The 15,143-nt window shown below is 48.3% G+C and overlaps 4 protein-coding genes across 4 annotated transcripts; 1 reads left to right on the top strand and 3 right to left on the bottom strand.

The window, feature by feature from the left end:
• Positions 1-495: 495 nt before the first annotated feature.
• Positions 496-4,228, top strand: F5891DRAFT_986338 (uncharacterized protein; the record flags this gene model as incomplete). The annotated part of the gene is made up of 18 exons (XM_041377749.1): positions 496-639; positions 690-713; positions 759-931; positions 984-1,066; positions 1,120-1,332; positions 1,385-1,523; positions 1,585-1,681; positions 1,740-1,880; positions 1,932-1,985; positions 2,181-2,409; positions 2,532-2,563; positions 2,645-2,759; positions 2,861-2,883; positions 2,960-2,981; positions 3,543-3,674; positions 3,784-3,795; positions 3,840-3,946; positions 4,055-4,228. 18 exons carry the CDS (start codon positions 496-498, stop codon positions 4,226-4,228), a joined length of 1,914 nt encoding a protein of 637 aa, XP_041218468.1.
• A 1,412-nt stretch (positions 4,229-5,640) lies between these two features.
• On the bottom strand, positions 5,641-8,378 carry F5891DRAFT_986337 (uncharacterized protein; the record flags this gene model as incomplete). The annotated part of the gene is made up of 12 exons (XM_041377748.1): positions 5,641-5,710; positions 5,762-5,943; positions 5,998-6,144; positions 6,193-6,390; positions 6,432-6,469; positions 6,527-6,881; positions 6,927-6,980; positions 7,033-7,050; positions 7,104-7,228; positions 7,277-7,425; positions 7,546-7,967; positions 8,013-8,378. 12 exons carry the CDS (start codon positions 8,376-8,378, stop codon positions 5,641-5,643), a joined length of 2,124 nt encoding a protein of 707 aa, XP_041218467.1.
• A 588-nt stretch (positions 8,379-8,966) lies between these two features.
• F5891DRAFT_1197077 (uncharacterized protein) lies at positions 8,967-11,740 on the bottom strand (the record flags this gene model as incomplete). Its single annotated transcript, XM_041368427.1, has 3 exons — positions 8,967-9,668; positions 9,719-9,879; positions 9,937-11,740. 3 exons carry the CDS (start codon positions 11,738-11,740, stop codon positions 8,967-8,969), a joined length of 2,667 nt encoding a protein of 888 aa, XP_041218466.1.
• A 181-nt stretch (positions 11,741-11,921) lies between these two features.
• Positions 11,922-15,094, bottom strand: F5891DRAFT_1197076 (uncharacterized protein; the record flags this gene model as incomplete). The annotated part of the gene is made up of 5 exons (XM_041368426.1): positions 11,922-12,286; positions 12,339-12,553; positions 12,650-14,196; positions 14,249-14,539; positions 14,594-15,094. The coding sequence occupies 5 exons, from the start codon at positions 15,092-15,094 to the stop codon at positions 11,922-11,924; spliced, it is 2,919 nt and encodes a 972-aa protein (XP_041218465.1).
• Positions 15,095-15,143: the final 49 nt, after the last annotated feature.

Genomic DNA, 15,143 nt, shown 5'->3' with positions numbered 1-15,143 from the left:
AACGCGTAATAATGACAAGACCTCGGAAACCTCGAGCTCGTCAGTTCTGAATCTGAATCTGCCTCTGACTTATCTTGAAGGTTGTACTGCTTGTCCGTTTCGAAACCCTTCGTTGAAGTCATAGTATGATGGAGTTTGTTTGGACATGTTTTTTCTCGTGTCTTGTCTGCGACTCCCTCAATCACATTCCGTCCAATTGCTATCTGCTAAGTTGAATAAGGTAACGGGGCCGAAGTTGTCGTTGTGTTTGTTACGATTTTGGCCTAGTGTTTTGTTATAGGTTCACGAGTATGGTACGATAAGCTAATTTCAAATATGGATCTTATGCTGATTATCAGTCTTGTCTTGTACGCTTCATCCACATACAGCTCATATGATATCAAATACACTGATTCTATATAGGCTGGCTTCGGGTTGGGTAATCGCCGGGTTCACACACTGCAACGATTATAAGGCCACACCAACGCTTCTCCTTCAGTCACATTCACCCTCCCCATGGATCCTTCAAAGATAAAACGGAGAATCGGTCGCTTTCGGATCCTCGTCATAGGGAGAGCCAATGCAGGAAAAACAACCATTCTGCAGAGAGTCTGCAACACGCGGGACCAACCAGAAATATACAACAGCAAGGGGGAAAAGGTGGGCATCACATTGCCAGTAGGAGGAAGGTACTGACCCATCAACATCAGATCGATTTAACGGGATCCAGAGGGGTGAGTTGTGCTCTTAGTCGATGTCATAAATTCACGTGCCCTCAGCGCGGACTGCACGACATTGATGACGAAGTGGTGTTTCCAAGCAACCCGGGCTTCGTTTTTCATGATTCACGGGGTTTCGAGGCAGGCGGCGTATCAGAATTCGACAAGGTCCAGACATTTATCATTGAGCGTTCCAAGGAAATGAAGATAACAAAACGGCTCCACACTATATGGTAATTGCAATCCGTCAATCACAGCATGCGCTATCTAACGGTTTCAACATAGGTTCTGCATCCCAATGGACGAAGCATGTAGGTCGTTCACTGCAGCCGAGAATAAGTTTTTCTCCCAGTGCGACACAGGAAGCAGTAAGTTTTCGCGTCCCACCCTCATCGACATTCGACTTTCGACTGATGCGCAGAATCACAATCCTCAGTACCTGTCATCGTTGTGTTCACAAAGTTCGATGCACTATACGACGTCGCTTACACACAACTGAAAACAGAAGGAAAATCTCGGAAAGACGCTAGAAAACTGGCCGCAAAACGCGCCGAAGAAACATTTGCAAACGGACCGCAACTGAGGTTTCTCAAGGATGTCCGAAAACCTCCACCATGTCACGTATGCCTTCCCAGTAAGCCGGTTTATTGTCAAGTTCCCATACATGATGACCGTTGATCCATCAGATATGGACAAAGATGATGCAAATTCTGGACCACTGATCGAACGCACAGCTGCAACTTTGGATGATGAAGTACTGAAGCGATTGTTCGTCACGACCCAACAGACCAACTTGGAGGTCTGTATGAAATATGCAATTGAAAGGTAACCAACCATGGACTCATTCGCTTGCCGCAACTTGGTGTTAACGACTGATATTGTCCAGAACATTGCGAGAACATCTTGGCTCTGCAGAGACAAGCGCATCTGAAGGTCACGAGAAGATAATAGGAACCTTGGGCGCCTGGTTTCCACATATTTGGGTAAGATTCTTGGAAAATTCAAAGGTTGCTCTCATTTATGTCAAACCTTTACTTACAGGCAGTACGTCTGTCAATCCTCATTCGCGCAAGAGCCATGCTGATCCAAGTCGTTGCCCACCGTTCGCAGGGAGTGAGTGTGTCGATCCTCGTTCGAGCAACAGCCATGCTGATCCAAGTCGTTGCCCACCGTTCGCAGGAAGTGAGTGTGTCGATCCTCGTTCGAGCAACAGCCATGCTGATCCCTCAATAGGACGAGCTTCGCGACGATCACTGTGCGGTGATACAATCCAAGTTACTCTCTGTGGTGTGTCCAATTGGTGCCAGATTGTACACATTTCTCATGTTGGCAATTCGCCAGGCCTGTGGCTTATCGCCCTTGCACAACGTTGTTCAGCTCATTTCCGGTGAATTTTGAGGTTGCGTTGTGGTGAACCTGCTTATTATTGACCGTTTAGCTGCTGTCATTATCTTCGAACACTCTTTCTATATTTTTGACAAGCGGCGCTATCTTCAGGACAAGGGGCAGTCTGATCCCTCTTTTTATGTCGCACTGGAGCAGTACATGTCATCTCCGCATGCAGCTGCTGTCGTGAAGGGTGTGAGCGACCCCGTTCACGCTTATGAACAAGCGGTGGCTGCTTCCGCGATGGAGAAAGAATCTTCGTCCTCTCAGGCGAAGGCGGAGTTAATCAACGCTGTTCTTGAAATCACTTTAAATCATCGCCTGTGTATGTTTCGTCGTCATCCTGTGGCAACAATCCCGCTGATATACTCGTCTTTCAGCAAGACCTTGATATCAGGCAATGCAACGCAATGTAGATGGTGTTCCGAAGTGGATGAGTTATCTCAGCTGTGAATGTGGGCTTCGAGAGGTTTATTGAGGTAGTTTCAGGAGGTGGAACTTTATGACACGGTTGTATGATCACACAATATATGTAGCGCTTTCCTTGGTATGGTGTACAGGTGTTTGAAGCACGTGAGTCACCCTCAGCTGAGAATCCTGAGATGGTGGTGGAATCCACTGGGCTTGATGTACCTCCGAAGCATTCTTTGTCCGATTCAAGTGCATTGAGTTCAGGTATGTTCTACGTACCATGCTGCTTAGCAGCCTATTTCGACTTGCGCCAATATTTTTAAAAGCAATACAGTGTTGTCATTTCAGAGTTACATTTTATATAGATCCATGGAACGTCTCTGTCAACGTCTGTGACACCAGTTGATGGCTAAGACTGAGCTGTTCGCGGGTGATAGCCTTCGAGACTGATGGATTTCAAACAGCGGACGCGCCTCCAAAGTTTTCGTAAGTTCTTCAAGGACAGTGTGCAGATTATCATGTTCCTGGATTACGAAGTCAAAGGTGGAACCCTGGTTTATCTTACGTGCGCTCTGTGCATTCCCGGGGCCTACGATTAGAACTGCACCATTCTCGTTTTCACTAAACAATGAGTGTATCGACCGCATGCATCATACTCTGGAATCTAAATGCATCTTCTCGAGGGACCGAGATGATGCTATCGTGGAACAAAGGAGAAATCGACTTACAAGATGTCTGCCTTATGTCCAAGGACAAATTTTCAGCGTTGGATCTCACTTTATGCCATGGTCTTCAGTGTGACTTGTAGCCTTTTCATGCGTATCTTATCAACGTACGAGAGAGCGCCTAAAGAAGACCATAACAAAACACTCGCGTTTCCTATCAGTCTAACGAGCTGAATCCCGTGAGAGCTTGCTGCGATCGACAGCCGTTATGATAACGTCCGACATCGCCAAACGTCAGCAACCCAGTGTGCAATCTAAGGGATGAACAAAAATCTCGATCTTTCGATGGGGTCGAGTAATACTGACACAAGAAATCGATCAGCTGTTGGCGATCAGCGTATCGATTTGCAGTCGCTCCACTCTAAAATATCCTGTGACTGCCTTCGTATGCCGGACATGGAGGGACGTTCAAGTCTATCTTACGAGGTGAACATGGGAGCAGAGGATGAAAAAGGTGCGTGGCAGAAGACATACCAGCTGTGGGTATCGTCCGAAATAATACACCCCGTCCACGCCACATTCTTTTCCTCTGCTGCTCCCTCCTGTATATCATGCTATAACAGCGGATGCAGCAGGTAAGTATAACACTCCCCTCTGCCTGGCATGCCAATATTCTCAGCCATGGGCGTTGACACATTTGACGAGGAAGACAAGCACGAAGATGCTTGTCGTCGAGCTGATGGCGACGGGTGTTGGCTAAGTGACACGAACTTGTTAAGCCCCATGGTTACTAACTCTTGCGATGAAATTGGGTCCGTTCCACGCGGATGCAGACATTAGCGCGGACCGCTCGTGGTGAAGTCCAGCAGGTGGATGCTGGAAGGGTGAATGTAGGGAGTGCTTGTACCATCCCGTGGACGCGGAGGCATATGTGGATTGTTTGCGCTGTGGGCAGGCTTCCTCCTTGAAGGAGCTGAGATACGATCTGGCAGAGGGGGCCAGATGCAAGGGCCTTGGGATTGGGATTGCCTGGATAGCCGGTTGTCGCTTGTGCTGGAATTTGGGTAATTGATGAATAAACTGGATTTATCGCACAGGTACTATGTAGCGTGCGGATGATGAGCAGGGTTATAAATTCAAGTTAGTGGGTGGATGCAGACGATGATGGAATTCTGGAGCGTACCGGAGATAATTTCAAAGTTAGGCGCTGCCTCTTCGCTGATATAATATCCCTAGATCATAACCAGTCGTATATCGGACTTTGGACTACTACTTACTACTATGATTGAGCCTTGCGGTAAACAGTACTACAAGTGTCGTGAGTTCTCAATGTTGGAACTAGACCAAGGTCTCAGCGGACGTGTAAGACAACGCTGAATTGAATTTACCTAGACCAAGGTCTAGGTCGTACGTTAGCAAAGCTGGATACAAAAGAGTAGTGGTATACGTACCTCAGCGGACGTGTAAGACAACGCTGAGGTATCGCTGCGTACGAGCAAGATATTTAAAGGTAAGCAATAGAAGGTTCAAGACGGAGAGAAGCTGCCGAGAAACATATGGTGCTGAAGCTGACAAGATACGATAAGGATCGGAAAAGGAAAAGAAGACAAAAATGGTCCCGGAGGCTAATCCTCCGGGACTGGTACCATGCGTGTGTGTCCAACTCGTATCGTCCAACGCCCAACTCGTACCATCCAATACTCAATTCGTCCGACCCGTATCGTCCAACACACCCCCTCAGCGAGACACCAGATGAAGGCCGGGCAGATGTTTTTCGAAGAGAGGTCGAGGGAGAGCTTTCGTGAAGATATCCGCGGTGTTCCTGTGAGAGGCGACCCATTTGAGTAGGAATGTTCCTTTCTCAATATGTTCCCGGATGAAATGGTATCGCACGTCAATGTGCTTGGAACGGATGTGATTGCGTGCTTCAGTTGATAATGAGATGGCGCCAGTATTGTCCATGAAGATGACGATGGGGAAAGGAAGATGTACGTGAAGCGAGATGATGAGCGACTTGATCCAGAGGCCTTCTTGTATGACGTGTGTGACCGCCATATATTCGGCCTCTGTGGATGCATCAGTAAACCACTTTGCACTGTGCAGCGCTGTACAGCGCTGTACAGCATGCAAGCGCTACAGCTTGGTCCCAATTAGCCAGTCCATCACAGCGACACCTTGCGCTGTGAATCTCTGTACAGACACCTACAGACCGCCCAGTAATTACGAAAATCTACTTGAATTGCAAATTTTTTCGCTGTCCATCTCTGTACAGACACCCACAGAGCACTCAGAGACCCGGAGCTGTACAGACATTTGCTCGCTGTACTGCTTACACACACTGGACAACACAAAAATTTTAAAACAAAAAAACAAAACCAATATATTGAATCACATGACCACGACAAACAGTAAATACAATGATACGTGCGCCAAACACGATAAATGCTTGATATAAACTGGGGAGCGGGAATACGAAGCTTTTAGTCAAGAAGAATCTGCAGGTGGTCGTGTCTGGCATCAACAACTCCTTCGAGATTCATAGCTGCAGCCCTGTACAAATGAAAATCAGTAAAAAAATTATCAGAGAGAAAAGATCCTCACCATCCCGCTGCAGCCCATTCTCGCAGTTGAGCTGACAGCCTAGGCCCATGATACGCATCCTCAAGGATATGTTTGAGCAATTCGAGCATCCGACAATAGACGGGGCCGTAGTCCTTGGTGGAAAAGTTTGGGTATGACTTCCCATGTCCGTTTTTTACAAGACCGTCGAAGACACAATTGAACTAGTTTCAAGACAGAAAATTAACACATGACATTGGCGAGGGAGACGAAATTACCGCCGCAGCAACCAAAGCCAAACATGAGAGTGGCAATTCCGTGCTAAAGGTCTCCGGCATCCTTCGTGCAATTCGATATGGTCCTGTGTAAAAGAATGTGATGACGGCTTCACGAAGGGCGGGATGAGCGAAGTTTCGTGTTCTCCCCTAGAAATCTTCCATCAGTAGAGTTGCGATCACCACAAGATCACTTACCTGATCGTCCACCCCAAAGCGTAAGAAGAATGCTTCCTTGATCAATTCAGCAGCAGTGTGCTCGACCCAAGCAGCACGTTCCTGAACGGGGACAGAAAGCGGAGGAATAAGCGAATATGATACTGGTGCAATGCTTATGGCTGTTTTCTTCAAGTCAGATCGCCAAGTCGAAAGATCGTCGTACAGCTTTAATACAGACTGTCAACGAGATATTGGCACAAAGTCAGTTATGCACGCACCAACCGAGTCATATTAAATTTGTGTTCTGGCCAAACCCCTGCATCAGAATATGACATATTAGTTCGAGAACGAATGAGAACGAACAAGTGCCTACCAGCTTCAAATTGTTTACCGTTCGTATCCCACACAACCAATACTGCAATGAGAACTTCAGTGATTGTTCCTGGAAGATTCTTCACCAAAGTTAGAAACGGGTTCTCCAGGGCGTGTTGCGCGCGACATTCTACTTTGGCGTCCTCCAAGAAACTTTTCCAGCGTGGTCCGTACCAAGATAATTGATCGGGTGTTGGCCCACCACGCGATGACCTAGACTTTTTGTTTTTCAATGGCTGAACATCACACTCGGACACTTGATTCAGCAGTTCGAGGGATTCAGGATCAGGAAGACGGGGCTTTCCGTTTTTCTTATGATGGCGTTGTAGTACATCGTCAGGCTTCGAGGTGATGGTCTGCTTGATGGTGAGTGTCAATTAAAATGGTCTCCCTGATCTCACCTCAATGTGTTGGGATGCTTGCCGCCGCGGTCCTGGTGAGATATCCGGAGGGTCCTTGAAAGAAAGGCAATGGTAAGCATGATACAATTGAACGATATGGCCATACCTGAGAGCTTTCGTTCCGCTGGATTAACAATATAAAATGAGAGTTACTCCCGGCTTGAGCAGAAAACTTACCGAGGTTTTATCAAGGCTCGTCTGGGCAACTACATCATCTTCATCGCGTGAGTACTGGAACTGAATTTCAGGTGTGAGAGGGCGAGCGACTGGAGATTGCGAAGGTGGTACATCCTCCACAAACCCTATAACATTGAATTAGTGAAGCGAAATCACACGACGAGAATGTGTACCTGGGTGTTCTTTCTGGCGTCGGCCAGCCTCCCCCCAACCAAACTGCTGTGAGCTCTTGACTGTATCATCATTTCCCCCCTCCTCCTCATCATCCTCTCCGCTGTCCTCTTCATCAGCATCTTTATCATTGCTATCATTGCTGTCATCACTGCTACAGTCTTTAGAGTCACTGTCATCAGATTCAAACGACGTCAGACGACGCTGAGCCCTAACAGTGTCATCATGCTGACGTAGGGCTGGATCTAAATTCTCCTCCCGAAAGACGGACCTTGGCAAAACCACTGGATATTCAGAGACAGCGTTCTGGGTATGTCGCTCAGCAATTGCATCCCGAGTTCGCTTCTCAGCGATAGTGTCCCGAGCTCGTTGCTCGGCAATGGCGTCTCGAGCTCGTTGCTCGGCAATGGCGTCTCGAGCTCGTTGCTCGGCAATGGCATCTCGAGCTCGTTGCTCGGCAATGGCGTCCCGAGCGCGCTGCTCAGCGTCCTTCGCCCCAATGGTGACATGCGGGTTGTGCAATGCCTGAATATTGGGCTGGGCAGTACCGGAATGAGCTATTTCTGTTGGAGCAACAAATCCAAACCTTCCACCAGGTTGCTGGGATGTAAAGCTGGGCCCTGTGGCGATAATGTCCTTGGCTGGGGCATCTGGAGCATCCCTAACGAGTGAGCTGTAGGGTGGAGGAACTGCCTACGAAACAATCAATATGAGTAACAGAATTAATTGGACGCCTACCTTTGAATGATTCTTTCGACCTCTACGACGCGGTTCTGGGGCTTGAGGATTGACTGGAACATTGAGACCAAGGGACGTTGTACCCTTACGTTCTTGAGTCCGAGGCTTGGATTGCAATACTGATCCAATCTTCTCCAGTTGTGCATTCCTACCTCCAGTTCCCGCGTTAGGGCGACCAGAACGCCGGGGAGCATTTTGTTCCGCTTCTGCTCCAGTCAGGCCAAGGGACACGAGGGGTACCATGCTGGGTACCTCAGCAATGTCTGCAGCCCGAGACTTCTTTGGCAAGCCGGCCTTTGAAGCATCGGATCCTTTGCGCTTGCCAGATCGTTTCTTCTTAGGACTGGCGATGGCACGAGGAGGCATGACTGTAATGAAGAACAGAGGAAGAAGTGACTCTGATAAATTATCCCAGACTTACGATGATTTTATACCATGGCTCATCCGTGTACTAATACTTAATAGCCGTATGGGTAGCGAGAGAAAAGTTTATCATTAATAAGAATGATAGTAATAAAGAAACATACCACCATGAGGATTGTTACTATCACGTCGTACTCCGAATCGATTCGCATGACTAGCGTGAAAAAACCTTCGTCGTTGGTAATGGTACTCATAAGAGAAATTGCCGATCACGTAAGCAAAAATGCTACACATAACATGAATCGTACCAGAACCTACTAGTAGTGATACTATATCAGATCCTGGCGTACTACTAGTATCTTGATTGTAAAAAGATAAACGCTTGAAAAAAGCTTGAAAAAGAACGATATAGTCAGAACAACAATATCATAGGTACCGGTCAGTGAACTATAGTAAAAACGCAACATACTAATAGTACAAGCCAGTGAGATTCTAGAAATACTACTGCTAAAGTTAAACATGTCATTCATACTAAGTCAGTGAAGAAGAAAAATAGCTGAATATGTGTAATGAGTAGGCTTCACCTCCTGGTCATGCGTCACTGCCCGATGCTGAGTCAGACTCGGTATCACTATGATGAGACTTTTGCCGCTTGGGTGCTACTACAGAGGGAGGGTCTGAAGCAATCCGTTTGCCCTTAACATGTTTCGTGAGAATGGCAGCATCATTCCTGAGCATGTCCACAGCAGATACGAGCTCCTCGTCGTCGGGGAGTTTGTCGAGATGAGAGTTGAGTACAGCGAGAATGGTGTCGAAGGTAACGGGGTGGATCATGTTGTCCACCAGAACTCTACGCCACTCTACTGCGAGGGGGATCAGCTGCTTGAAGTACGGGTGAAATTGGTCTGTGAGACGCTTTTCCTCTCCTGGATAAGCGAAAAAGGTGATCTTGAAGGCTGCGCACGATCCCAGGTCAAGGCTGGTCCAACGATCCACCAACGAATTGGGCAAGCGCTCCTGCACCATACCGTTGGGACCACAAAACTTGATGCAAACCCAAGCGAACACGAAAAAAAGGGACTCCAGGTCATCCGCATAGCCTTGGATGACGTATGATACAGGTAGCGCCAGAGAATCAGAGGATGATTTCGGGGTTTTTGGTTTGTCGACTGAATTGCGTCCCCGAGTCTCTTTCTTCTTCGCCGTCTTCTTCCTCTTCGATTCCAGGTCCGCCTCCTGCTGCAGGACCGCATATTGATTGAGAAGTCCGCGTGACATGAAAGGGACTGTGCCCTGGCAAATCAATTAATGAACTGAATATTTAATGAATAAGGTGTACTTACTGTACCGCCAATAGGATATTTATGATCCGAGGCAATCCGAACGGCAAACTCCCAGTCAATAAGAAACCCTTCACTACCTTCAGGTTCGTCTAGGATCATCGCGTTGTTGAGACTACAGTCCCGATGCAAAATCTGACGTTCCTCCACCGCAGCTTGTTGAACTAACATCAAAGAGTATCAGTCCAAGACACCTGTACCCCAAAGTACTAAAAACTTACTCTTAACGATATCCCTTAGTGCCCGCACAAACTCCTTCAGTGTTCGGAACATGTGAAGGGGGCGACCACATGGCTTCAAGACAAGACGTACATGAGTACGACTAGTGCCCCTGGTACTCCGGCGTTCTTTCTGCCGATATTTTCGGGTAACATCGGGATCACCATCTGACTGTTCAACGACCCAATGATCCACCAGCTTTGGAACGCCAGGGAGGCCATCCATCAATTCCAGCATCTTGATCTCGTTCAAGACTACATTGTCGTCCTTGCCTACAACCCAATGGTCTTTTATTATGTAGTCTTCATCGTCTAAAGTTGCCAAATAGCAAACGGTTCCGCGACCAACAAGACCTCGGCTCGCAAAAATGATTCTTCTTATAGTGTAGACCTTCTGCCCTACACGGATTTTACCGCAAGGTTCAGGTGATTGAGCAGAGTAAGGGAATTGGGAAGGGAGAGGGGTGACAGAATAGATGCTCTCGGTCATCTCAGCCTGGGGCATTTGGGATGCGAGGCTGAGAAGGGGAGCACTACGGGTTGCAGTGGGGTGCACTGGGAGGGAGGGGGGTGGGAAATGCTCTTCGTCCATCGAGTAATGTGTAGCGGAACCGCTCGGACCTTCTTCCGTCGAGTCAGAGTCACTAGAGTCACTAGCGACTACTGATTCAAGGGCATCACTGGACGACACTCCATCAGGATCCTCGGGAAATGGAAGGGAGGAAGTGGATACGGCAACAGTACAGTCCGTCGTACTTGGTCGGGCAGGAGCGTTTCTAATGGGACGATAGCAGTTGATATCTTTGAATCGGGGTGGTGAAACAATCTTTGAGAATGAGACTGTCGGATCATAGCCGACGCACTCTAGACTCCCGAAATTGATGGCAGCGATTATATGTGAAAATATGTCCGGTTGTTGGTAAATATCGAAGCGAGGAGACACGGCGCCACCAGAGTGATCATACATTAGGACTCTAAGGTGGCGATATTCATCTGTGAATGATAATATGAGAGCAAAGCGCCTCCATGGCTGTTCACTCATCATAATATAGGCATGAGTATCTGCAGCCTTCCCGAGTCGCATCGCAGGCTGGTATCGACTGTGAGTGAGTTCGGCTGATACCCTGATGTTCCCCCACTTTGCCGATATATCGTCAGATAGAATGAGATCTGGCTTGCGCTTGATGTCGCTGCCAGGTAATGCCTTCTGTGCACTGGCTGCGCTCCATGTGCTGGTTGCAAAGCGCATTTCTACTAGTTTGGGCTGCGACGCTGCCAAGCAGCCAGCCAGAGCATTGAGAAACGCAGCAAAGATTTCTTCGTGAGTTGCTTTCTGCATATCATCACCCTCTGACTCGCCCTCTGACTCGCCCTCTGACTCGCCCTCTGACTCGCCTTCTGACTCGCCCTCTGAGTCTGCGCCCGAACGACTACTACTGGCATTTTTAGGAGGGTCAACTGGAAGGGCCCAGTTCCAAGCCTTCGCTTCAGTATCGTACAGTGGCACAAGAGTATCGGGCGATGTCCCGCTGAATTTCTCGTTGATGCGTTGGTTGCGATAAAGGATTTTTCCGAATGGGATTTTAAGGCTGAATACATCGGGAAGAGGAACCGTGAAAGACTGAAATATTTTGGAGAGCAGGTGTCCCAGCGGTTGCGAGGCCTTTGGTGAACCCTCGTGAGTGACCAGACGATTGAGCTCGTCAGAGGTGATCTTGTTCATAGTATGGACGTCGGTGACATCGGGGATAGACAACAACGATGACAATTTGATTCCGTTGTCAACGGTCCTGAAAAAGAACGCCATTTTTTCATACACGGACAATAATGGCACAAAGAACGAGAGCTTATCGCCACATAATAGCGCCCATCAAAACTCAGTACTCAGTTCGGTGATCTAAGAATAAAACAGACTAGAATAACTTCTGGCATAGGCTAGATAAGACCACTCAACCATCACGAACGTCGCACGGAAGCTACACCAAAAGCTACATGGAAAGGGGAAAATATACATTCTTATCCCAATACCTGTTGAGCCAGAACTGAGAAGCATGTTCCATGCTATTATATGGGGTGAGACGGTTGTCCGCACTTGCACCGAAGCGAGGGACAAGGTTAACAGGTGCTCTGAGCTGTGTCACAGGTATGACATCGCCCACCCAAGTGCCATTCGAACGCTTCGCTCGTTTGAGCAAGTGGAGCTGCGTACTTGGCTCACGATCATCAGCACCGGAGCTTTGAGGAACAATGTCAAAGCGATGCACGTAAACCAGAAAGTGGTCCTTCCATGACCAATTCGTGCCACTTTTTCCAACAGCACGCATGATAAGCCTGATTTGGCCAATCGTATGACCTGCGACTTGACAATAAGTAGAGATTCAGCATGACATAAGATCATAACGTACCACGAAGACCATCTTCTGGCCATAAGTACCTCGCCTCATTGTTAATGATGACTGTGTCATACCGGCCACATGTCCAGGGATCAGAAGGAGGTGCACAATTGAGGGTCTGCGCAGGCCGTATGATGCTAGCATCATGGAAATCGGTGTCCTGCACCCGAAGTTTAAACCAGACTTGAAGTTTGTCGAAGGGAAGTGAAGCAGTAGGTCCAGCTCTTCTAGCCCCCCCAATAGTATGTATGTGATCCCTCCCATGAGTAGCCTCATGACGAAGAAAGTCGGCAATAGCTGGTCATAAGTCAGGAAGACCAAACTTGATGGCAGCATCGTCAACAGATATGTTTCTGATAGAAGGATCGTAGGTGAGGTGAAACGCTGTGCGTTCGACAACGAACGAGCGCACTGGCACAGGGACTGTCCCCACTTCCCTGTGCTGGAGGACCTTGGCAATTCCGAAGTAATTTGTGATTGGACGCGAATGTCCAGGGTGTTTCATTGTCGTAAGAAGGTCTGCTGGGATATCGCGATCGTCGTCCACATCGAAATCAACATTCTCATCCTTCTCATCGTCATCTGGATCCTGCTGCCCTGAGTCTGGGACATTGTCGAGCAGACTCATAGCGAGGTCAAAGCGGCGGCATTTATCAGCACGGTCAAGATGGCGACATATCTGGGGATCGTAATTATTATTATTGCTCGAGCGAGCAGGACTTTTGATTTCCGTTATGTGGGCATGCTCCGTGGTATCGGCTGTCCATTGCAGAGGAACTCCAGTGTTCCTTATGCTTGGAACTATGGACTGCATAAGCTCAAGCTTCGGTATGTACCAGTTCTCGATAATGCCGCCACGCTGACCACGACGAAATCCACCCTCTATAATAGCATCTTTGTTAGCGTGAAAATGATCAAGTGCAGTGGAAATTCGGGCGAGTAGGATGTCGTCAATTACGGGTGACTGTACGAGATATCGAAAGTCCATCAGAGCTCGTACAGCAGTCATCACTGCGCTAGGAATTGCATCCGCACTGACTGCAACGATCGAGCGTTGAATGTCGCGTTGAGTACGTCCTGTAACCTGTTTGAGTTTTGAAATCCCGCCATGAAAATGACGGAACCCAGTGACAGCCTGCAACACAGAGAACCGAAAGTCAATCTCTGTATCACCTACTGCGCAAATAAGCCACTTTGCGTCGTGGTCGTAGAACTCGCGATGAATGAGGTGAAGAAATTCGGGAGTGAGAAAATGTGATGGATCACTGAGGACCCAATCCATCCAGAATGGTGCGTTCACGCCATTCAAACGAAACTTCTGTGCTTCGCGAAAAAATATCTCGATGTCGTTGGGATCAGCTTTACTCCGCGCAATGTCCAGCTGGGAGAGTGTAGTTGCTCGTGTGCGAGGCTCATGACGGAAAGGGTCTCCAAACTGTTTGTACATGGCCGTAGTGACTGGGGAGGTTTTCCCGCCAACAGCAGCCAGCATCATGGCCTCCGGGGTATCGACAATGTAGCTCGCAAGTGGTGTAAAACAGTAGCGACTGTGTCCAACAGGGTCCGATAGCATGACTCCTTCGCGAGCAGCCAGCTTGAGTGGACGGAGAACAATATCTAAGCATTCGTGAATGAGGCGATCCTCAAGTACGCCTCGCATGCGTTTTTTCTTGTAGATGAATTTTGGGACGGGAAGTAGAGCGGTAAGCACAAAGGCATTCGAAGACGACTTGAGTCGCGTGGACATGCCTATGTTGGCAAGACTAATCAGAAGGGGGTGTGCAACTCTGTCACCCGTCATGGTTGATATATTCGTCTTGTCAGACGATAAGATGGTCCCCAGGAGTGTTGCACCTCTTGGTAGGGCCGACTGTCCGAAAATCGATAAGTACGACGACTCGCACAGATGAAACTATACGTACCTGCATATTCCACGCATCATCACTAGTCATCCACTCTGAATATACACGGCACAGCCGCTGCGCAGTGCTATACACCCTGCGAGGCGTAAAGTCTAGATGATCGTGAAAGGCAGGGTGGTTGAGAAGGCCCGAAATACAATCTAAGGGATCACGCCAATACAAGACAACGGGCGATTTCGTGGGATGTGCTGTAGGTACTACTTGAGACATCCAGCGCGGGCCACTAGGCAACATTTCCGCTCTGCCACGCAGCTCCTTGGCCGAATGGAACGACAACGGAAGGGTCTTTATCTAAAGAAGACACCTTCAAAAATTGTATGTTATCAAAAAGAATTTATTACTCACCATGTCGAGCGAAAGAAAACTGTCTATCTTCCCCATGCTTAATCCAGAGCGAAGTAGCCATGACCCAACTTCCCAGTCTTTCTGGCCACTGAATGGATAATACGGGTTCATTGCACGGTGCCTGCTGTTCTCGTCTGAATTGAATACGTCGAGGAACGTGTAGCCCCTGCCGTATGATCGAGCGCAGTCAGGATACGAGTCGATGACTTCTGAGTTACGAGTTGGTGTCCTCTCTTCGTAAGCCTGGCGCTCACTACTACTCCCTCCAAACATCTCATCCCAATCTCCAAAACCACCAGTCTCAATGTCGGGAATAGTATGTGGTCCGTCGTCCATAGTATTAGTACTCACAGGTTCATCGTCCATATCAGACTCAGAGCGCGAGCATATCAAATCCTGCAGCCATGTACTGCAGCCAGAGCGAGGTTGGCTCATGTGCCGAGCAACGGCTACATCATCCTTGAAACCACCTTTCCCGCACGAAGGACACTGGAATGTCATATGTAGTACAATCGATGCGTGAGATTCCGAGAAAGCTGTAAGTAATCCC

This window comes from Suillus fuscotomentosus, assembly GCF_016647785.1.
Source record: "Suillus fuscotomentosus strain FC203 chromosome Unknown F5891scaffold_114, whole genome shotgun sequence".
NCBI lineage: Eukaryota > Fungi > Basidiomycota > Agaricomycetes > Boletales > Suillaceae > Suillus > Suillus fuscotomentosus.
Note: the sequence above shows the minus strand (reverse complement) of the source record. Positions and strands in the feature narration are given on the sequence as shown.